Source organism: Taudactylus pleione, unplaced genomic scaffold (assembly GCF_031769625.1).
Source record: "Taudactylus pleione unplaced genomic scaffold, aTauple2 ptg000335l, whole genome shotgun sequence".
Taxonomy (NCBI): domain Eukaryota; kingdom Metazoa; phylum Chordata; class Amphibia; order Anura; family Myobatrachidae; genus Taudactylus; species Taudactylus pleione.
The window spans coordinates 355,055-374,876 of record NW_028284736.1 but is presented as its reverse complement, the minus strand read 5'-3'; the positions used below and the strand labels follow the sequence as shown (position 1 = coordinate 374,876).

The 19,822-nt window shown below is 49.0% G+C and overlaps 1 protein-coding gene across 1 annotated transcript in view; it reads left to right on the top strand.

Moving 5' to 3' along the window:
• Positions 1-19,822, top strand: part of ANKIB1 (ankyrin repeat and IBR domain containing 1) — a 172,008-nt gene that overhangs the window by 113,178 nt on the left and 39,008 nt on the right. The window contains exons 7-9 of the mRNA XM_088443856.1: positions 871-959; positions 6,072-6,216; positions 9,026-9,192. Of these exons, the coding sequence (XP_088299982.1) occupies positions 871-959; positions 6,072-6,216; positions 9,026-9,192 (401 nt within the window). The remainder of the gene's footprint in view (positions 1-870; positions 960-6,071; positions 6,217-9,025; positions 9,193-19,822) is intronic.

Sequence of the window (19,822 nt, the reverse complement as noted above, 5' to 3'; positions counted from 1 at the left end):
AGGCTGCCATACGGGGATGCAGGTGAGATGCCAGCGGACAGGATGCTGGCAGTCGAAATACCGTATTTACGGGTTTTGTGTGCACTGACCATTGCCCGTATATCACGCCAGGACAAGAATTTTTTTTTAATTGATTAAACCCATTTTTTGATCCACCTAAAGCATAACCAGGTTTGGGCAAAGCCATGCCCACTTCCTGGTAGGTCAAGTTCCTTTTGGAGGTGCGAATCAGGGGTACTGGGGGGTTATGTACTGTTGCCAGTTCAGCAGTACAGAGAGTAAGGCGGAGAAAAGCGGAGGCGAGGAGATTACATGAGCTGGGGGAAAAGTATCTGCCAGCCTCACCCGCGCCCTGACCTATGTTATTTCCCTTACAAGTGTCTGAGCAGGCAGGGAGTAGTGGAGTGACACTGTACGTGGTATGGTAAGGGCAGTGTACAGGAAGTATAGGGGGTGGAGCCTCAATCAAGGTCCTTGCTGCACTGTTTGCAGGGTGTCTGGAAGTGAAGTGTTGTGATTGGGTGTAGGGTGGTGATGGGAGGAAGTTGATGACTTTCTTATGTCCATGACTGCTGTCCAACAACTATGCTACTTGCTTTACTATTGATATAGACCTGTACTTTCTATCATGTATCGTCTCCTCTTCTGTCATGGTGGAAAATTGGAAGAACACATACAAAATGTAACCTTTTCATGCTGGGTCACGGAATATTTTTGGGCTTCATACGGGGGATTCCAGTAGGTTTATGGGGACGTACTTGATCAACCTTAAAGCAGGCACATATTTGCAAACAATACATTTTGAACCGATTGTGTCCATCGTTATTTCTCGGCAGAATGTAATCTCCCTGCGTCTGTTTTTGCCCACAGTGTGGCATCTGCATGTGCAGCATCTCTGTGTTTGAAGACCCAGTGGAGATCCCGTGTGGACACGAGTTTTGCAGAGCATGCTGGGAGGCGTAAGTATTAAGACCATTTCAAAAGGTTTTGCAGCATTTCACTGTTTATTCCTTTATTATTATGTTAAGATTTCTTAATATGCTCCACCCGCCTCATGGGTAACCTTAGGGTGCACATCCACTAGGCCAGGAATGGCCAACCTGTGGCTCTCCAGCTGTTGTAAAACTACAAGTCCCAGCATGCACAGCTTCAGTTTTGCTATTCGGGAATGCTAAAACTGTGGCAGGGCATGCTGGGATGTGTAGTTTCACAGCAGCTGGAGAGCCACAGGTTGGCCAGGCCTGCACTAGGCGATGGGGTAACGACAGTACGATTCCAACATTGTAAATGTACAGTCGTTCCCCATCCCCTGCAGTGCCTACACTGAACGGTTTGTCATTCAGTTCAGGCACCCTCCCTTATCCCTGAACATGGCCAATCTGTCGTTATCGACAGATTGACCGGCATGTTCAGGCGATGATTGATGTCGGAAACAACCAGCGGGAGCGCGCATTGCTGGTCGTTTCCGACTTTGTATTGCACGATTAATGAGCGATTGAATGATTACGATGTCGTAATCGTTCAATAGCTCATTAAAGTCGCCTAGTGCATGTGCGCCTTTAGTCGTAGACACTGCCAACATGAGACTCCATATTGCTATCGCTGACGTTTGTAGCAGGGGGTTGTCTGCACACAGAGGAGGTTGTTACATTGCGCGCTGTAAAGTGAGTTCCCAGCGTTTGAGGTGATAACCTGCCAACACAGGTTCTCTTTGGACACGCTAGTGTTAGTGTTATATTAGAACAGTAATCATGTGATAAATCAGAAGAATCAATGTCAATTATAGTTATTCTATTCAGCCTTTTAAAAAAAAGAAAAAGGGCCACTTAGTCTCAGACCACAGCGGATACATTAATAATGAAAGCGAGTGTGTCTCTATGGGTAAAGCTGGATATATTTAGCAATCTTTCTGGCTGCTTTTCTGGGAGATGATATTTGGTGCGCTATTTAGGGGACAGCTGTTCTTTTATAGTGTCCTGCATGGAATTGTGTATTTGGTTTGTAGGGAGGCCAGAGAGTAAATATATAAACTGGAAGCCAGGAACATTCCTCTAATCTCGTGTTTTAACTTTTTTTTTTATTATTATTATTACTACCCAACTCTGTCTGCCCTGGCTCTTATGGTGGCTGTATCAGTGTTGCCCCTGGCCCTTATGGTGGCTGTGTCAGTATTGCCCCTGGCACTTATGGTGGCTGTGTCAGTATTGCCCCTGGCACTTATGGTGGCTGTGTCAGTATTGCCCCTGGCACTTATGGTGGCTGTGTCAGTATTGCCCTGGCTCTTATGGTGGCTGTGTCAGTATTGCCCTGGCTCTTATGGTGGCTGTGTCAGTATTGCCCTGGCTCTTATGGTGGCTGTGTCAGTGCCAGCCAGACGTGCCGTTACCCTTATCGGCCAGCCAGACGTGCCGTTACCTTATCGGCCAGCCAGACGTGTAGTAGAGAATGTTTGGTTGCTATAGGTTACAAAGCATCTGAACTGTAATGACTAGCCTCCATGCTCTATGTTCCACACAGTTAGGCTTACTCTTCGTTCAGATAAAGGGGTCTATGTACTAAAGCCATGGAGAGAGAGAAAGTGGATGGAAATACAGTACCAACCAATCAGCTCCTAACTGTCACTTTATAGGCTGTGTTTGAAAAATGACAGGAGCTGATTGGTTGGTACTTTATCTCCCTCAACTTTGTCTCTCTCCAAGGCTTAGTACGTAGACCCCACGACCTGTACAGTGACAGGAGCTGATTGGTTGATAAGTTATCTCTGTCCACTTTGTCTCTCTCCAAGGCTTAGGGGTCTATTTACTAAGCCTTGGAGTGAGATAAAGTGGACGGAGATAAAGTCCCAGCCAACCAGCTCCTAACTGTCATTTTTCAAACAACCTGCGATATGGCAGTTAGGAGCTGATTGGCTAATCTCCATTCACTTTATCTCCATCCAAGGCTTAGTAAATAGACCCCTAAGCCTTTTTTCTGCTGAGGGCCATTTTGATATATACACCATTATTCGCAGGCTGGGTGCAGGCAACACTCCCTCTGTGTGACATCATACAGGAGTGGGGTCACTATTGCCGGTGGCTACAGCATCCTGAGGATGCTGCAGGAGCTGTAAGGGCAGCGGTATGACCGTCTGAAGCATCCTAAGTAGTGTTCACTCTAGGTCCGGCAGCAGGCTGGGCGCCGGACCTAGAGCTTGGGCACTTCGGCGGGCGCGCCCAAATAGGGGTGTGGCCAAAGAAAAGGGGCGTGTCTTTATGACGCATCCCCTTTTCGTCACTCCTGGGGGTGTGCCCGGCACTTACGGACATGCTGCGCAGCCCCCAAGCGCTGCAGTCACTGTGAATGGATGCCACATTCATTCACCGGCGGTCACCGCTGCGCCGCCGTTTTGACTACCTGCGGGACACTGTGACCCGCGGGTGGAGACAGAACCTGCAGGTTGTCTCAGCGGGAACACTACTAACTAAGGATGCTCCAGGCGGCACTGCTGCATAGATTATGGCTGCAGGGAGCCATTCTAGGCCAGATAAGGCTAGCAGAAAAATGCTCCAAGGGCCAGACCAAATGATTCCGCGGGCCTTATATGGCCCTGGGCCTGAGGTTCCCCATCCCTGCTTTAGTACATAGACCCCACAGTTTCCAGTTTGATGTTTAATTTACCAAACATCCGTTTTCATTTCTTTTTTCCTTGTTACGTTATTCTTCTGATTAGAATAATGTAAATATTTCACAGACCGTCATAGTTGGTAAAAAACAAAACAAAATGGATCATTCCTTGCACGCTGGTTATTATTCATTGCTTTGAAAATAATATACTTACTTGGCAGATAGGAGAGCACCAAGTAATTACTTTGAATATAATATAAACTCGATTATAGAAGTGTAAGCTGACGGTCTTCTCACAGCCAATATTGGGTCTTAACCAAGTTTGTCAGCCTGGAGCTTATAAGCTCTTTATTGCAACTTTATTGAAAATGACATTTCCCTTCCACACCTGAAAGCCTTGCGTATGTCTGTCATGGTCAAGGAGAGAGAATTGCTGCTGTTCTAAGCCCCAGGGAAATTTCTCTGTGCCATGCAGAAACAAAATGTAATTTTAGGACTAGGCACTGAGCTATGGTCTTCCCGTAAAGAAATGAGAAAGTAAAACCAAAAGGCACCTTCACGAAGAGGAAAATAATGGGATATTTAATGGAAGAAGGATTAAAGTTGGAAATAAATGAACAGCATAGCCTTTGCCACCTGGAACATGAATTTGACCTGTTTCTACATGACCGTAGGCATTAACATTGGCCCACGACCCAAGCGTGTCAAGTTAGGCCTTCATTGCAAGTAAACTATTCTGATCCTGTGGTATCATGGTAACACTAGCTATGTTCGGGGCTCATCACTTGTTCCAGTAAAGTTTACATTGAAAGGTAACTTTGAGGGGGCTGAGCACCTTTTTATATTCAAAAATGAAGACTACTATGTCCCACACCAGCAAGGCGTGAAGTCAATCGGATAATCTGTGTCGTCAGAGCAGCACAGAGCATTTCAGGATATGTGGGTAATAATCTTCGGATAGTGGAAGGCCGTCATCTGTACACTTCTGTGATTATGTTAGTTACAGGAATGCGGGGGCAGCATACGGTGGGACAGGAGGACATGTTAGGGGCCCGGCAGACTGATGCGTTAGGGGTTTGGGGGACTGATACGTTAGGGGGGTCTGTGCATGGCAACATAGATATTACTGTAAACAGGGACTTTTCTATAATGGGTGCAGGATGTGCAGTGCACATGGGCCCTTGGATCCAGGGGGGCCCCACACCGCCAGGGACTGGCTGGCAGATTTTATCCTGGGGGAGCAAGGCCAGAGCACTGGCCCATCCTTAATAGAAGGTGTAGCGTTTTCAACATGGGGTGATTTATCAAACATTAAAAGCTGTTTATTGAGGGAGAAAACTGTTGTTTTCATGGCACAAAAGGTTTGTGTTCCCTTGTGCCTATATATTAATGGTTTATCGCGCTCATGATAACCACGCTGGGGAAACCTACTTTGTAAATCTTAAGGTTAAGAAATGCTGTATTCCTGAAATAAAGCATTTGTCTAATACAGTGCAGGTTCAATAACCATTTACTCAGAGATAAAAGGAGCTTAATGATTGGCTGCTGTAGCTCACCAGCGCTGCTTCATCCTCCTGCACCGCTGTTATCTATTGGTGTCTGTCTCTTGTCAGCCAAGTAACCGCATATATAAAAACAGCGGAACAGGGAATTAGGGTGTCGCGTCGCTGGGAATCTACAGTGGTGACCATGTAACTTACATGTAATAAGGGGGGGAAACTTTCATTTAAGATTTAAAAGAAAAAAAGTACATTTAAAGTTATGTATTGTGTATGCACATGGGTGACAGGAGGCAGACCTCATCAGCCGCACAGACAAGGATACACAAGTGCCAAGGTGAGCGGAAGCACCCATGGGCAGGTGCGTTACAGCTTACAGCGCACATTAAGGGTTGCTAATTCGTGGCCCGCAGTCAGGCTGAAGGATCCCTACAATAAAAAAAGTCAAACAGCAAATACTTTAATAATAATCAGTAACCACCCAGGTATAAGTGTGAGCCTATCTAGAGGCATATATATTATGTGTTTGTGTGTGTAACGACTGTATTAGTTTTACCCTAACAATATTTTATCACTCATTACAAGTGTTTGCTATACAAGCAAGAGAAGTAAATATGGAGGAATGCCTGGATTGTAGATCTATATTTCCCTAGCTGCTACTGTTATAGCAGCAGCTGTACCAGCATAATTTGGCCACTGGGGGCGCTGTTCCACAAGGGTCTATGGATGGTCATTTTATTACTGAACGTAATAAATAAGCATATTACATTACATTATTTACTGAGGTGATTTTTGTTTTTTTGCTTTGTGTATGCAGGGGCGGTTGTGGTCGTTTTGTAGACCTAGAACTGTTGCCCCATTGACCGCTGTTTGAACCTGTACTGTCTATTTCTGTGGGTAGGTGGGTAGGGGAAAGTGAGGCGCGTCTGGCTATGTCCCTGTGAACTTTATCCTTTTTTTTTTTTAAAGGTTTCTGAACCTTAAAATCCAGGAAGGAGAAGCCCATAACATATTCTGCCCGGCCTACGACTGTTTTCAGCTGGTTCCCGTGGAGGTGATAGAAAGCGTGGTCTCTAAGGAGATGGACAAGCGGTACCTTCAGTTTGACATAAAGGTGGGTTTAAGTTGCATGACTGGCGTCTCTGCATAGGCCCCGAAGGGGATTGGTCTAAATATACATGCAAATCCATAGGATTCATTGCTTGATGAAAAAAAAAATTAGATAATGAAATCATTTTATAAGAATATAAACATTGGTTTGGAGAATCACCAGTATATGTCATTTAATGGCGGCAGAGAAGTTGTCAAATATCTTCCTTAGAAACTCGCGGCAAAAAGTTCTGTCAGTAAAAATGCATTTATGACGTCATACTAAACTAGCACTGAGTTGAACAGGTTTGAAGTAAAGCTGGGTACACACTATATGATGTCATTTCGCGACCATCATGTAATGGTCCTCATTTATTAACAAGTTTTATCACCAAAACGAGTGATTAATTTCACTATGTATGATAAATGGTGCTCCAGCCAATCAGCTCCCAACTGTCAACTGTTTGAAAAATGACAGTTGGGAGCTGATTGGCTGGAGTACCATTTATCATATACAGGGGTCTATTTACTTAGCAGTGTTACGAGACAGAGTGAAAAGTGATAAGGTGCCAGCCAATCAGCTCCCAACTGTCATCTCACAGGCTGTGTGTGAAAAATAACAGTTGGGAGCTGATTGGCTGGCACCTTATCACTTTCTTATCACTTTTCACTCTGTCTCGTAACACTGCTTAGTAAATAGACCCCACAGTGACATTTATCACTCGTTTTGGTGATAAAACTTGTTACTAAATGGGGGCCAATGTGTCATAACTTCCCATCGGATGTGCTGCACATCAGATGGGACGATGCCACAGACAATGCAGTAAAGTTGCATTAGACATGTAGCGATATATAGCGCTCTGTCATACAGCCAATTGAGCAGTGTGTACGGCGCACCGTCGTTCAGGTGTGTACCCAAGCTGAAGACCCCAAGGAAATAGTCCTTGAAATGAAAATTCATCTTACTGTTCTATAAAGTGGATTGTAAAGGTAATGCTTAAAATTAATTGCTCAGCTGGCCGCACATGGCTATTTACTTCAATTGCCGATGACTAGATGTGTTACTCATGATTGTACACCTTTATTTTCGCCAAAGATGTCCGGTCTGGTTGTGAGGCCGCATATATTCCTGTCAGCCTATGATATCATGCACACACTTGGACATATCATTGACTGATGAGGTTACCTGGGCCGACCTATAGAAACCAAGTCACATAAAGGGCTGGTTTACACGAGCGGATTCCTTTTCTGTGGTTTTACGCACGTTTGTACTGTGTCAGGGTTTTTCTTTTGGCCATTTCTTTTGAATTGTCTTCATGAGAAATATATACACTTCTAGTTGACTTTTTATATATTGTAATATGTTAAAACATTAGCTGCGTTGGCAACGTAGTGGATTGTAATGACGGTAATGGAAAGGCATACAATATGCACAATATGCAGCACATGAACGCACAAAAAGACACCGTAGTTTACCACACACAGGTCACAAATCTCATAAACATAAGGGTTTTTTGGAATGTTACCAGCATATTTGTTACCATGCTAAAATTTTCTGAGTCCTTTGACACCCTCATAGGGTATTTTGGGATTTTAAAGAGTAAAACCCCTCTTATTTTGTTCATTGCTTATAAAAATCCTATTTTATTTTCTTACACTACAAAATACTGTATAATGTCAAAACACAAAAAACAACCAAAGCGTTTAATTAATCTATAATTGGCGACACCACATTGGTATAATTTTAAAGTTTTTCTATTGATTTTTAAATAAACCCATCCGTCTGAGAGGTCTCACACTTGTTAAGTGTGTTTCCAAAAGAGGGCTTCATCATGAAGATGACGGAACTTCCGAACAAATCTTAGGAACTGTTATTGCAAAGCACCAAGTTCTGGCATTGGGGCACTGTGAAGAATAAAATAAATAGAGAAACTATAGTAGAACAGTCTATTTGTCTAGACCAGCATGTACTCCAAAACTAATAATCTGTTTAAGAATGGCCCTAGTTAGGGCACCTGCAGTTGTCTTCCATGGGATAGATGTTGAATACTATCCATGTGACAACCGTAGCCCACAAAATCTGGGCTGTATGGAAATATGGCAAAAAGCATACTTGCTGAGGAAAACCCGCTTGATATCTTGCCTTGAGTTTGCCAGAAAGCGTGTGGGAGCCCCACATACCACATGGAGGAAAATTATGGTCTAAGGCAGAGTTTGACCGTTCCAGCCTCAATGACAGACGCAAGCCTAACTGTGTGCGCCATTCCAAGAACTCGATGGCTACCGTTATGGAACCTGATCAATACTGCAAATAGGAATGGTATGGAAACGCTGGTAATGGCGGCACATTGCAGACACAATATTGCTCCTTTTACCTCACACCCTCCATAGGGCTGTGCTGTAATCTGTGATAATTAGATTGCCCCGATGGACTTATTCAAAAAGACTCGCACCACAATTGCAGCTAAAGCGGCTTCTACCAAGTATTAAAACAATGTCCGCTGCTGTTTGTTTCTTATTAATAAAAATCCTTCTGGTAGTTTTCTCTTAGTTGACATTACAGAGTATTTTTGTGAGTCCATTTTATGTAAGAAACTAGCCTGTGTACTTTCTGTTCTAGTCATTTATACTTTAATTTTCTACCTCACTACATCTCAGATGATGCATCTCTGCTGGTTTATTATTATTTTCTGTTCAGATCGCTCCCAGTGCCTCCTGCCAGCTTTTATTATAAATTCGCCAAGGAATGAGTTTTTTTTTTTCGTCTTTTCTTTTTTTTTTAGTTGTCTTGTGATCATATTTATTTTTTTTGTGAATGGTTTATTTAATCCTAGGCATTTGTCGAAAACAACACCGCAATCCGATGGTGCCCGACTCCCGCCTGCGAGCGGGCCGTGCGACTGAAGAAACAAGGAACCAATACTTCTGGGTCCGATACTCTGAGTTTCCCATTGCTGCGCTCGCCAGCTGTGGACTGTGGAAAAGGGCACCTCTTTTGCTGGTGGGTACAGTGTGCTGGCTCTTTTGTGCAGGTTTATGCAGATGTGCGAATTTGTCGTCATTGTCCCCCCCATATGTATGTCATTCCCCCTCATATTAGGCGATACCTGGTCACATGAAAGTAATTGTTTCAGAAAAACTGAGCTTCTGTAGTGGCAGAAGAGGTGATCACAGAGAGGAGGTAGAAATAGTGGGACTGTGGATCTATGGTTGGTAGCCGTAGCGTGGGCGTTTCTATAATGGGTGCAGGGTGTGTGTGGGCACACGGGCCCCTGGGTCCAGGGGGGCCCCGCACCCCCTGCATCCATAGTATTACTTACCTCTCCGGAGTCCCATGTCGGCGCAGGGGTCCGGCGCTGTAAAAACGACTGGAAAATGGCCGCCACGGCCATTTTACCGTTGTTTGCACATGCGCAGTACAGGGAAAATGGCCGCCACGGCCATTTTACCGTTGTTTGCACATGCGCAGTACAGGGAAAATGGCCGCCACGGCCATTTTACCGTTTTTTGCACATGCGCAGTACAGGGAAAATGGCCGCCACGGCCATTTTACCGTTTTTTGCACATGCGCAGTACAGGGAAAATGGCTGCCACGGCCATTTTACCGTTGTTTGCACATGCGCAGTACAGGGAAAATGGCCGCCACGGCCATTTTACCGTTTTTTGCACATGCGCAGTACAGGGAAAATGGCCGCCACGGCCATTTTACCGTTGTTTGCACATGCGCAGTACAGGGAAAATGGCCGCCACGGCCATTTTACCGTTTTTTGCACATGCGCAGTACAGGGAAAATGGCTGCCGCGGCCATTTTCCCGGTGACCGGCGCATACTCTCTAGACTCTGGGCGCACTCTAGTGCCCAGAGTGTATACCTCCGGTGCTGGCCGCGCACAGCTCAGTGCGCTGCCGGGCGGAGTGGAGGGGGCTCATGTCGGAGACTGCACACGGGCCCCCTCCTCTCTAGAAACGCCCCTGAGCCGTAGACAGCGTAAGAAAGCCCTGCAGAATTCTAATAGGTTCATACGTTATCTATGAGACAGGTGTAGTGAAAATCCTGTATCTTGTGCAATGACCAAATTTTGTTTTTTGTAGCCAAATTTTGTTGCTCAATCCATGTATACTTACTGTATACCGTCTGGTCCGGCTAGGTCCGATCGGCCCAAAGTTGCTAGTTGTCTGACAACCAACTTGCAACAAAATATATCATTAGCTTAAGGGCCCCATACATCAGGCGGCCGTTTCCCCCATCCAACCAGAACCGCCGGTCGGAATTGCAGTTTGGCAGCCATCGATGATCGCCGATCTGTTGGGGAATCAGGGAAAGTCTTCATGTTAAAAATCCTCCATTTGCCGATCCCGATCATATTCTGGTCGGGATCGGCAAATCAAGGAAAACCCAACATGTTGGATTTCACCGATGCCCCGACCCCACGTTTGGAGATCGGGGAATTGCGACAATCCATCACTGATGTATGGGGCCCATAAGATCAGGGTACATTGGGATCCCAGACGTTCAACATTACAAGACAAAAAAGTGCCGACCTAAACAAACATTTACCAAAGTAATAACGGATACTAAAAATCAGTAGCTTCCGTGTCATTCCTTTTCTGACGTTAGCTTGCTCAGGGTAGATTGATAATAATTTGTAGCCTGGAGACGCAGACATGCATCAGAACTTTATACTGTTATGCGACTGTGACCAGGGCTAACTGTGGCAGTGTTCACTCACCGGAGACCCAGGCTTCACTTGGTATGCAGACCATGGCTTGGGTTCTTCGGTTTGGAGAGGGTTTGTCATGCCATAAAGGTCTCCGCTGTGGGCGAAGGAGGGGGCACAGGAGTGAAGGAGCAAGGTGCCTAGTAGGATAGGGACTGGTTAATCTCGTGCCACTCTAAACAATCTCTGCGCCACCTTGTGGAAGCATTGCCAAGGGTTGGCCAAGCCCTGGCTTAGCCAATGATAGTTCTTCTAGAACGATCAGTAACTCAGGGTCCTATTAGAAGAACTGTTCGGTTATGGGGAATACTATGCTAGTGAAAATGTCTGAAACTAATGTTTACCTGAGCTGCACGGCTGTAGGGTAGGGTGGACTGGACCTAGAAGGGGCATGTGGTTGTGTGCCGAAAATGCTAACAGCAATGGTTTATAACCGTCCCTACACTTTATGGTTAAACGCCTTATGTGCATCAATGATTCAACTCCTTAGTATTATATCTCTATAACATCTTCTTCTTATATTCTCCTTATGAGTGTTTGAGTCATTTACAGATCCCAGCAGTGAGGAATGAGCGGAGCATTGCGCCTTTCATAGCTCTGCATGAAATAAAATCCAGCCTTTTGTGGTCAGTGTCTTGTTTTCTACAGGAGGCCCGTTCTTTTCCTACAGCCCCCTATTAGCTTGTACATCATTTATAATGCAGACGAAATCGAGACATGACACAGCAGACGCCGCGGGGATCGGCATTTAATAGCTTCACAACGAGCCTCAGGTGGCGTGGAAACGAAAACTTCAGCTACCTTTATTGTGCCAGAGATAGGATGCCAGCGGCAAAGCCGTGGTTTAGAGGAACGGTTTTCTATCCACGTTGGCTTCTGATTCTGTCAGTACATAATGATGTGCCTGAGAATCGTCTATTATTGCTGCGATGCCTGCAAACTGACTCCGAGGAGCGTCTTTGTGTTGTACTAAACGGACTAGCAGGAGGCTGTTGTGATGCTGTGTATGCTCCGTGCACCGCGCGGTGTCATATGAGGACCTGCATGTCTCTGTGACAGAAACACTGTGAATAATTTATCATTGGGACACCTGAGGCTAAAGCAGGACAAGAAAGTAACTGGGGTCACATGAATGTCTAACCGAATTTCAAACTCATTGTTTTGAGAATGAGACTGATTTTGTGTATATTTAGGTCATCTTTATATACATTGGGGGTAAAGTGTTTTTTGTCTTTTAGCATTAGAATTTTACATCCTTTAGTAAAGGAAAGTGAAGGTGTTCAGATATGTCTTATAAACTATTGCTGCAGTCCCACCAAACAGCCCTTCTCGGCGCGCTAGGTCCGCTTGCGCCAAGTGTTTTTTTCGCATAATATTTTTTCGGCCTGGAAATGTCATGGTCGCATTGCTACGCAACAAAATTGCTTTACGGGACTGCACTGAATATATTGCTTGTTTATACGTGTGTGCGTCTGAATTATATAAAGTGCTACGAAACAGCGGCCGCGGCTTTTTTCCACTCCAAGTTCCTTTTTGTGCGTCGTATACAGATTGAGACTCAGTCGCACAGCGATATGCAAGTGCCGCTTATCTAATGAATCAATGCAGTCTTGTGATGTGGTTTGGTGCATCTGATTGCAGCTAAAGCCGGGTACACACTAGACTATATGTCGTCCGATCCGGCGGCTTGGACAACATATCGTCCACAATGGACAGCGTGCACCTGCTATGTCCTTGACGATGCGCCCCCCCACATGGTCCGCCGGGCGATATCGTCAGCAGGGGCCATGCAGCGTGGCCCCCACCGTCACTCCCAGCATTGGCAAGTGTGTACGCACTTGCCGATGCTGGGACCCGCCGCACGATACATCGCACTGGGTACATATCGTTTAGTGTGTACCCAGCATAAGACATATTTTTGGGTGACCGATAAAAGCTACACCACATCTTGCGCTGCCTGTCTTACACTCCTTTTACACCAGAGCTAAAACCCGGGTTATTGCAGGGTTAACCCTGGCAGCTCCTTGGGGTAAAAGGGGTGAGGGTTGGATCGCCGGGTCGAGTGACCCGGCAATCCAACCCGGGTAAATACCAGGGTTTAAAGCGGGAGCAACCCGTGAAACTCTGCTGTGTGTATGGCGCAGTCCGGGTCTTGATGACCTGCAGTGCGCCGCAAGCCGGCCGATTGGTCCGGCTTCAGTGGCGCTTGGAGATGACGTCATCTCCAAGCGTCCACTTTCACGCCAGAAAAGCCGGGTCTATGCAGACCCGACTGCGGTGTGAGCGGCGCCGACTCGGGAATATCCCCAGTCGGCGCCGGCTAAATTTTGCGTCTGATCTGGATAGGAACCCTTTTCCAACTCCGGGTCAGACCCGAAATTTTGGTGGAAAAGGGGTATAATTGAGACTAGGTGTATGCAGACACATCTGTTACTCGCAACAGTGTTTAAAAAGTAATAGCACATCTCTCCCTCACTATAGTAACTCATCCCTGTAGTAACGCATCCCTCCCTCACCCCTGTAGTAACGCATCCCTCCCTCACCCCTGTAGTAACGCATCCCTCCCTCACCTCTGTAGTAACGCATCCCTCCCTCACCTCTGTAGTAACGCATCCCTCCCTCACCTCTGTAGTAACGCATCCCTCCCTCACCTCTGTAGTAACGCATCCCTCCCTCACCTCTGTAGTAACGCATCCCTCCCTCACCTCTGTAGTATCGCATCCTCCCCATCACACCTGTAGTATCGCATCCTCCCCATCACACCTGTAGTATCACATCCTCCTCATCACACCTGTAGTATAACATCCTCCCCATCGCACCTGTAGTATCACATCCTCCCCGTCACACCTGTAGTATCACATCCTCCCCATCGCACCTGTAGTATAACATCCTCCCCATCGCACCTGCTGTATCACACACACCCTAATCGCACCTGTAGTATCACATCCTCCCCATCGCACCTGTAGTATCACATCCTCCCCATCGCACCTGTAGTATCACATCCTCCCCATCGCACCTGTAGTATCACATCCTCCCCATCGCACCTGTAGTATAACATCCTCCCCATCACACCTGTAGTATAACATCCTCCCCATCGCACCTGCTGTATCACACACACCCTAATCGCACCTGTAGTATCAATACCTCCCCATCACACCTGTAGTATCACATCCTCCCCATCGCACCTGCAGTATCCCACACACCCTAATCGCACCTGTAGTATAACATCCTCCCCATCGCACCTGTAGTATAACATCCTCCCCATCGCACCTGTAGTATAACATCCTCCCCATCGCACCTGCAGTATCCCACACACCCTAATCGCACCTGTAGTATAACATCCTCCCCATCGCACCTGTAGTATAACATCCTCCCCATCGCACCTGTAGTATAACATCCTCCCCATCGCACCTGTAGTATAACATCCTCTCCATCGCACCTGTAGTATAACATCCTCCCCATCGCACCTGCTGTATCACACACACCCTAATCGCACCTGTAGTATCACATCCTCCCCATCGCACCTGTAGTATAACATCCTCCCCATCGCACCTGTAGTATAACATCCTCCCCATCGCACCTGTAGTATCACATCCTCCCCATCGCACCTGTAGTATTACATCCTCACCACCGCACCTGTAGTATTACATCCTCACCATCGCACCTGCTGTATCAAACACACCCTAATCGCACCTGTAGTATAACATCCTCCCCATCGCACCTGTAGTATAACATTCTCCCCATCGCACCTGTAGTATAACATTCTCCCCATTGCACATGTAGTATTACATCCCATTTCTACTTCAGGGTCCATAGGGTATCCACAGGATACCTTGGGGTATAGGTGTGACGTCAGTCGCAGGGCACCAAAGAGTTAAGCTTTCAGCCTCCCAGGATGCACTAGGTCCCCCTCCTATACCCCGCCCCCGGGCCAAGGCACCTCAGTTTAGTTTGGTGCCCGGCCGGAGTCGGGTGCACCTGTTGGAGTGGGGGCTAGAAGAGCCCCTGAAGCTTATTCTTCATGCAGCTGTGGCTGCACATCTGGATGAACAGCATGGACAGTCAGTCCTGACGTCCATGCTGTCTTCCCTACACCCCGCCGGTACCAGAACGCCGGTACTGATCCGGGGATGCTGGTGGGCGTCTGGGGTCACAGCTAGCGGTGACCCCAGATGCTCCGGACCATGGCCGGATTCAAGGGGGACAGAGGTAAGCAGCGGGGTCCCGCGGTGGGTCCCCGCTGATCACATGGTCCTAAGTCCCCAGGCAGGGGGCTCCCTGGGGACTGGCTGCAGCGTGGAGCCAGGCGACCAACCTGCGCTTCCACTACCCCCTGGGACAGCGGACCGCAGCAGAGCGGTAGCGCTGCGGCGTCCCAGGGGTTAAATGCATGCCAGGGGAGCGCGCCTTCCCTGTCTCACAGCCGGCGCCTCCCCCGCTGCACACAGCCCTCTCTGCATGCTGCCGACTGGTCCTGTGGCAGCGCTCCTCCCCCAGGCCAGCCTCCTCTCTGCTCCTCGGCGGCCATCTTCTCCAGAACGCATGGTGAACGCTGCTGGAAGCGCTGGACGGAAGCATCGTGGTCTGGGTCCCCCCGCATACCTCTCCTCCGCTGTGGTCAGGTCTGTGTATGCAGCGCTGTGTCCTACCAGGCCCTGTGTCTGTGTAGTTGAGTGATCAGCGCTGTTAGTGCAGGAATTGTTATTTTTCTGCATTGTATGTGACTGTGCTAGCGCTGCTGCCTGTAATCTTTTCTTCTCTAAACTGTCAGCTTTATTACTGTCCCTGTTCTTTCTGCTAAAGCCCTTGCGGTGCGGTGCTGCAGGGTGGTCTCTCGCCTATTTAATACTTAATTGGTGAGAGAGGTCACATACGTGGTGCCATCATGTCTGAAAGTGATTTTCCCCTCCGGCTACAGTGTACCACGTGCAAAGTACCGTTAGCGGAGGGGGAGGGTAGCGCGGAGGGCCTTTGCCGGCAGTGTTTGTCCATGGCGCGGCCTATTACGGTTACAGCACCGGTACAGGAGCCGCCCTGGGCTTGTTTCGCTCAGGCGTTAACAGCTTTAGTGGGCCAGTTAGCTCCGCAGCCCGCGTTTACTCCGATGGGTTTGTCCCAGCAGTCTGTGGTGTCGTCACCCATGCAGGGGTTCCCACGACAATTGGTGGTACCCCACAGTCTCCCTATTTCCCCGCTCCCGGGTTCTCAGGAGCCAGCGTGGGTTAACTCCCTGACAAGTTCTGTACAGCACTTGTCGGATGTGTTGCAAGGGGAGTCTGTGATGCGGTCTCATAAAAGGCCGGTGGCGTCTCTGTCCGCTCCTTATGAGGATGACGAAGGGACGTCTGATGATGGGGAGATTCTAGATCCTTACGATCAGGAACCTCTCCATACTAAGGACGCTGATGCTAAGTCCAAAGTATATATTCCTGGACTTATTCGGGCGGTCCGCACAGCCTTGGTGATTGAGGACGAAGTTCCCCCAGCGGCTAAATCTAAGTATGCCTTTTTCAAAGATGTGAAGGGCGATGCCACAGTCTTTCCTCTTTCGGGTCAGTTGGTGGACCATTTAGAGGAGGCGTGGAAACAACCTGGCAAAAGATACCAGCCGCAGAGACGCCTGGCGGTGGCTTATCCGTTCGCGGATAATTATTTTGCTAAGTGGGAATCCCCTCCACAGGTGGATTCTCACGTGACCCGTCTTGTCCGTAGTGCCACATTGCCGATGCCATCCATGTCCTCCCTTAAGGATGCTACGGACCGCAAGGTAGAAATCTGCCTGAAGTCCGCTTATTCCCTTGCAGGGGGGGCAGCACGGCCGGCTATGGCCATTTGCTGGGTTGCCAGAGCGATGGAGCGCTGGGCGGATTCATTAGAGGCTTCTTTTGAATCCGACTGTCCGGCCGATCAGGCGGAGTTGATTGGCAATCTCCGTGATTCGGCCACCTACATCAACGAGGCGGCTCTAGACATTAGTACTCTGGTGTCTAGAATTTCTTCAGCAGCGGTAGCTGCTCGTCGCACCTTGTGGCTGCGATCCTGGAAGGCGGACGCAGATTCCAAGAAAGGTCTGGAAGCGTTGCCGTTTACCGGAGAAGTTCTCTTAGGTCCGGATCTGGATAAGATTGTGGCCACGCTGGCGGCAGCCAAATCTGCCTGTCTCCCGTCGGCCGCTGCTCCTTCTGGTTCGGGACCATCGTCCTTTCGGTCATCTAGGGCCCAGGGCAGGCCCAAACCACAGTCGTTTCCTCGACAGGCTGGCCCTAAGAAATCGGTCAAGCCCCGGAAGCAGGCATGGAGTACCAGACGTCCGGCCCCCAAGCCAGATGACAAGCCTGCGGCCTGACGGTCCGGGCCTCCCTTTGGGGGATCCCAGGGTGGGAGGCCGCCTGCTACAGTTCGCCCAGTGTTGGTCGACCACTACGACAGACACTTGGGTTCTGGAGGTGGTTTCCCACGGATACGCCCTCTCCTTCCGGCACAGACCCCCGGCTCGCTTCTTCACCACGGGTCTCCCATCAGACCGGAACAAGGCTACGGAGCTGCGGAAGGTATTGCACACTATGCTCCAGGCTGGAGTTATAGTGGCGGTTCCATTCTCCCAGAGGGGCCAGGGTTTCTATTCAAATCTATTTTTGGTACAGAAACCCAATGGGTCATATCGTCCGATACTCAACCTCAAAGCACTCAACAAGTCTTTGCGGGTCCCGAAGTTTCGGATGGAGACCCTACGGTCCATCATTCTGGCGCTGGAACCTGGGGACTACTTGGTGTCATTGGACATACAGGACGCTTACCTGCATGTCCCTATTCTTTGGCGCCATCAACAGTTCCTCAGGTTTGCAATCAGCAGCGACCACTTCCAGTTTCGGGCGTTACCTTTTGGCCTGGCAACAGCACCACGTGTTTTCACCAAGGTGATGGCGGTCATGGCGGCTTCTCTGCGGCTGCAGGGAGTCCGCATGTTGCCGTATTTGGACGACCTGTTATTGGTGGCAGGATCTCCAGAGCTCCTGTTACGCCACTTGGACCTGACCATTGCACTGCTGCAACGGCACGGCTGGCTAATCAACTGGCAGAAGTCCACTCTAATCCCGTCTCGGAGGATTCTGCATCTTGGAGCCTTATTGGACTCGGGACAGCAAAGGATCTTCGTGACGGAGGACAAGATCTCTGCTTTACAGTCAAGGGTGCGCAGTTGTCTGCACAGCCGCCGGGTGTCCTTACACTCGGCGATGAGGTTACTGGGCTCCATGGTGTCGGTGTTCGACATGGTGGAATACGCCCAGTTTCACTCCAGACCTCTGCAGCACCTGATCCTGTCCAAGTGGAACGGGCTGACTCAGTCTCTGAAGTCCCAGACGATTGTGCTCACCCAGGAGGTTCGCCTGTCCCTTACGTGGTGGTTACAGACGACCCACCTCAACAAGGGACGTCCGTTCTGGGTTCCAAATTGGGTCCTGTTGACAACGGACGCCAGTCTTCGGGGCTGGGGAGCAGTTTCGGGTCCACACTTGTTCCAGGGCAGGTGGACGCCGACAGAAGCGGAGCTTCCAATAAATATCTTGGAACTCCGTGCGGTCTTCAATGCTCTCCAGCAGGCACAGCGGTTTCTCCAGGGTCGCCCGGTGCAGGTCCAGTCGGACAACGCTACCACCGTGGCCTACATAAACAGGCAAGGAGGAACTCGCAGTCGGGCGGCTCTCGTAGAGGTCTCTCGGATCCTGGTTTGGGCGGAGCGCAATCTTCCGGCCATATCAGCGGTCTTCATCCCGGGAGTGCTCAATTGGGAGGCGGACTTTCTAAGTCGCCAGGACGTTCATCCGGGGGAATGGTCCCTGCACCCGGACGTTTTTCAACTACTGGTGGACAGGTGGGGTCTTCCAGAAATCGACCTCATGGCGTCCCGGCACAACAACAAGTTGCCGGTGTACGGGTCTCGCACAAGAGACAAAGGGGCGTCTCTGGTGGATGCTCTGTCCGTCCGGTGGACGTTCCGGTTCGCATACCTGTTCCCTCCGGTCTCCCTTCTTCCACGGGTAATCCGGAAATTCAAACAGGAAGGAGGGACGCTCCTGTTGATAGCTCCCGCGTGGCCCAGACGGCACTGGTTCTCAGACCTTCAGGGTCTGTCCGTGGACATTCCTCTGCGGTTGCCGCTACGACCGGACCTTCTGTCTCAGGGTCCTTGCCTTCACCCGGACCTGACTCGGCTGTCTTTGACGGCGTGGCTGTTGAGACGGCCATGCTGAGGTCCCGGGGGTTTTCCAGCTCTGTGGTGCGTACCATGTTACGAGCTCGGAAACCGTCTTCCGCGAGGATATACCATCGCGTGTGGCATACGTTCTTCCAGTGGTGTCGACCGAGAGGTTATGCACCGCGGGAGTTTCGTCTGTCTCGGATTCTCGCCTTCCTGCAAGCGGGACTAGATCATGGGCTTCGCCTTGCTTCTTTGAAGGTACAGGTTTCGGCCCTATCTGTCTGGTTTCACCGTAGGATTGCTACAATCCCGGATGTGCGCACCTTTATGCAGGGTGTTCTCCGCATTCAGCCGCCCTTTGTTCCACCTGTGGCGCCTTGGGATTTGGCTGTGGTCCTGAGGGCTCTCCAAGGACCGCCGTTTGAACCACTGGGCTCAGTGGATCTTAAATGGCTAACAGCTAAGACTGTTTTCCTTCTGGCTATTGCTTCGGCCAGACGTGTTTCTGAGTTAGGGGCTCTTTCTTGTAGACCCCCTTTCTTGGTTTTTTATGGGAACAGGGCAGTGCTCCGCACTCGGCCCGAGTTTCTTCCCAAAGTTATTTCCCAGTTTCATATTAACGAGGAAATAGTTGTTCCGGCCTTTAACTCACCGGGTCTTTCCGTGGGTGAGGCCTCATTGGATGTTGTGCGGGCCTTAAGGACTTATGTTGAC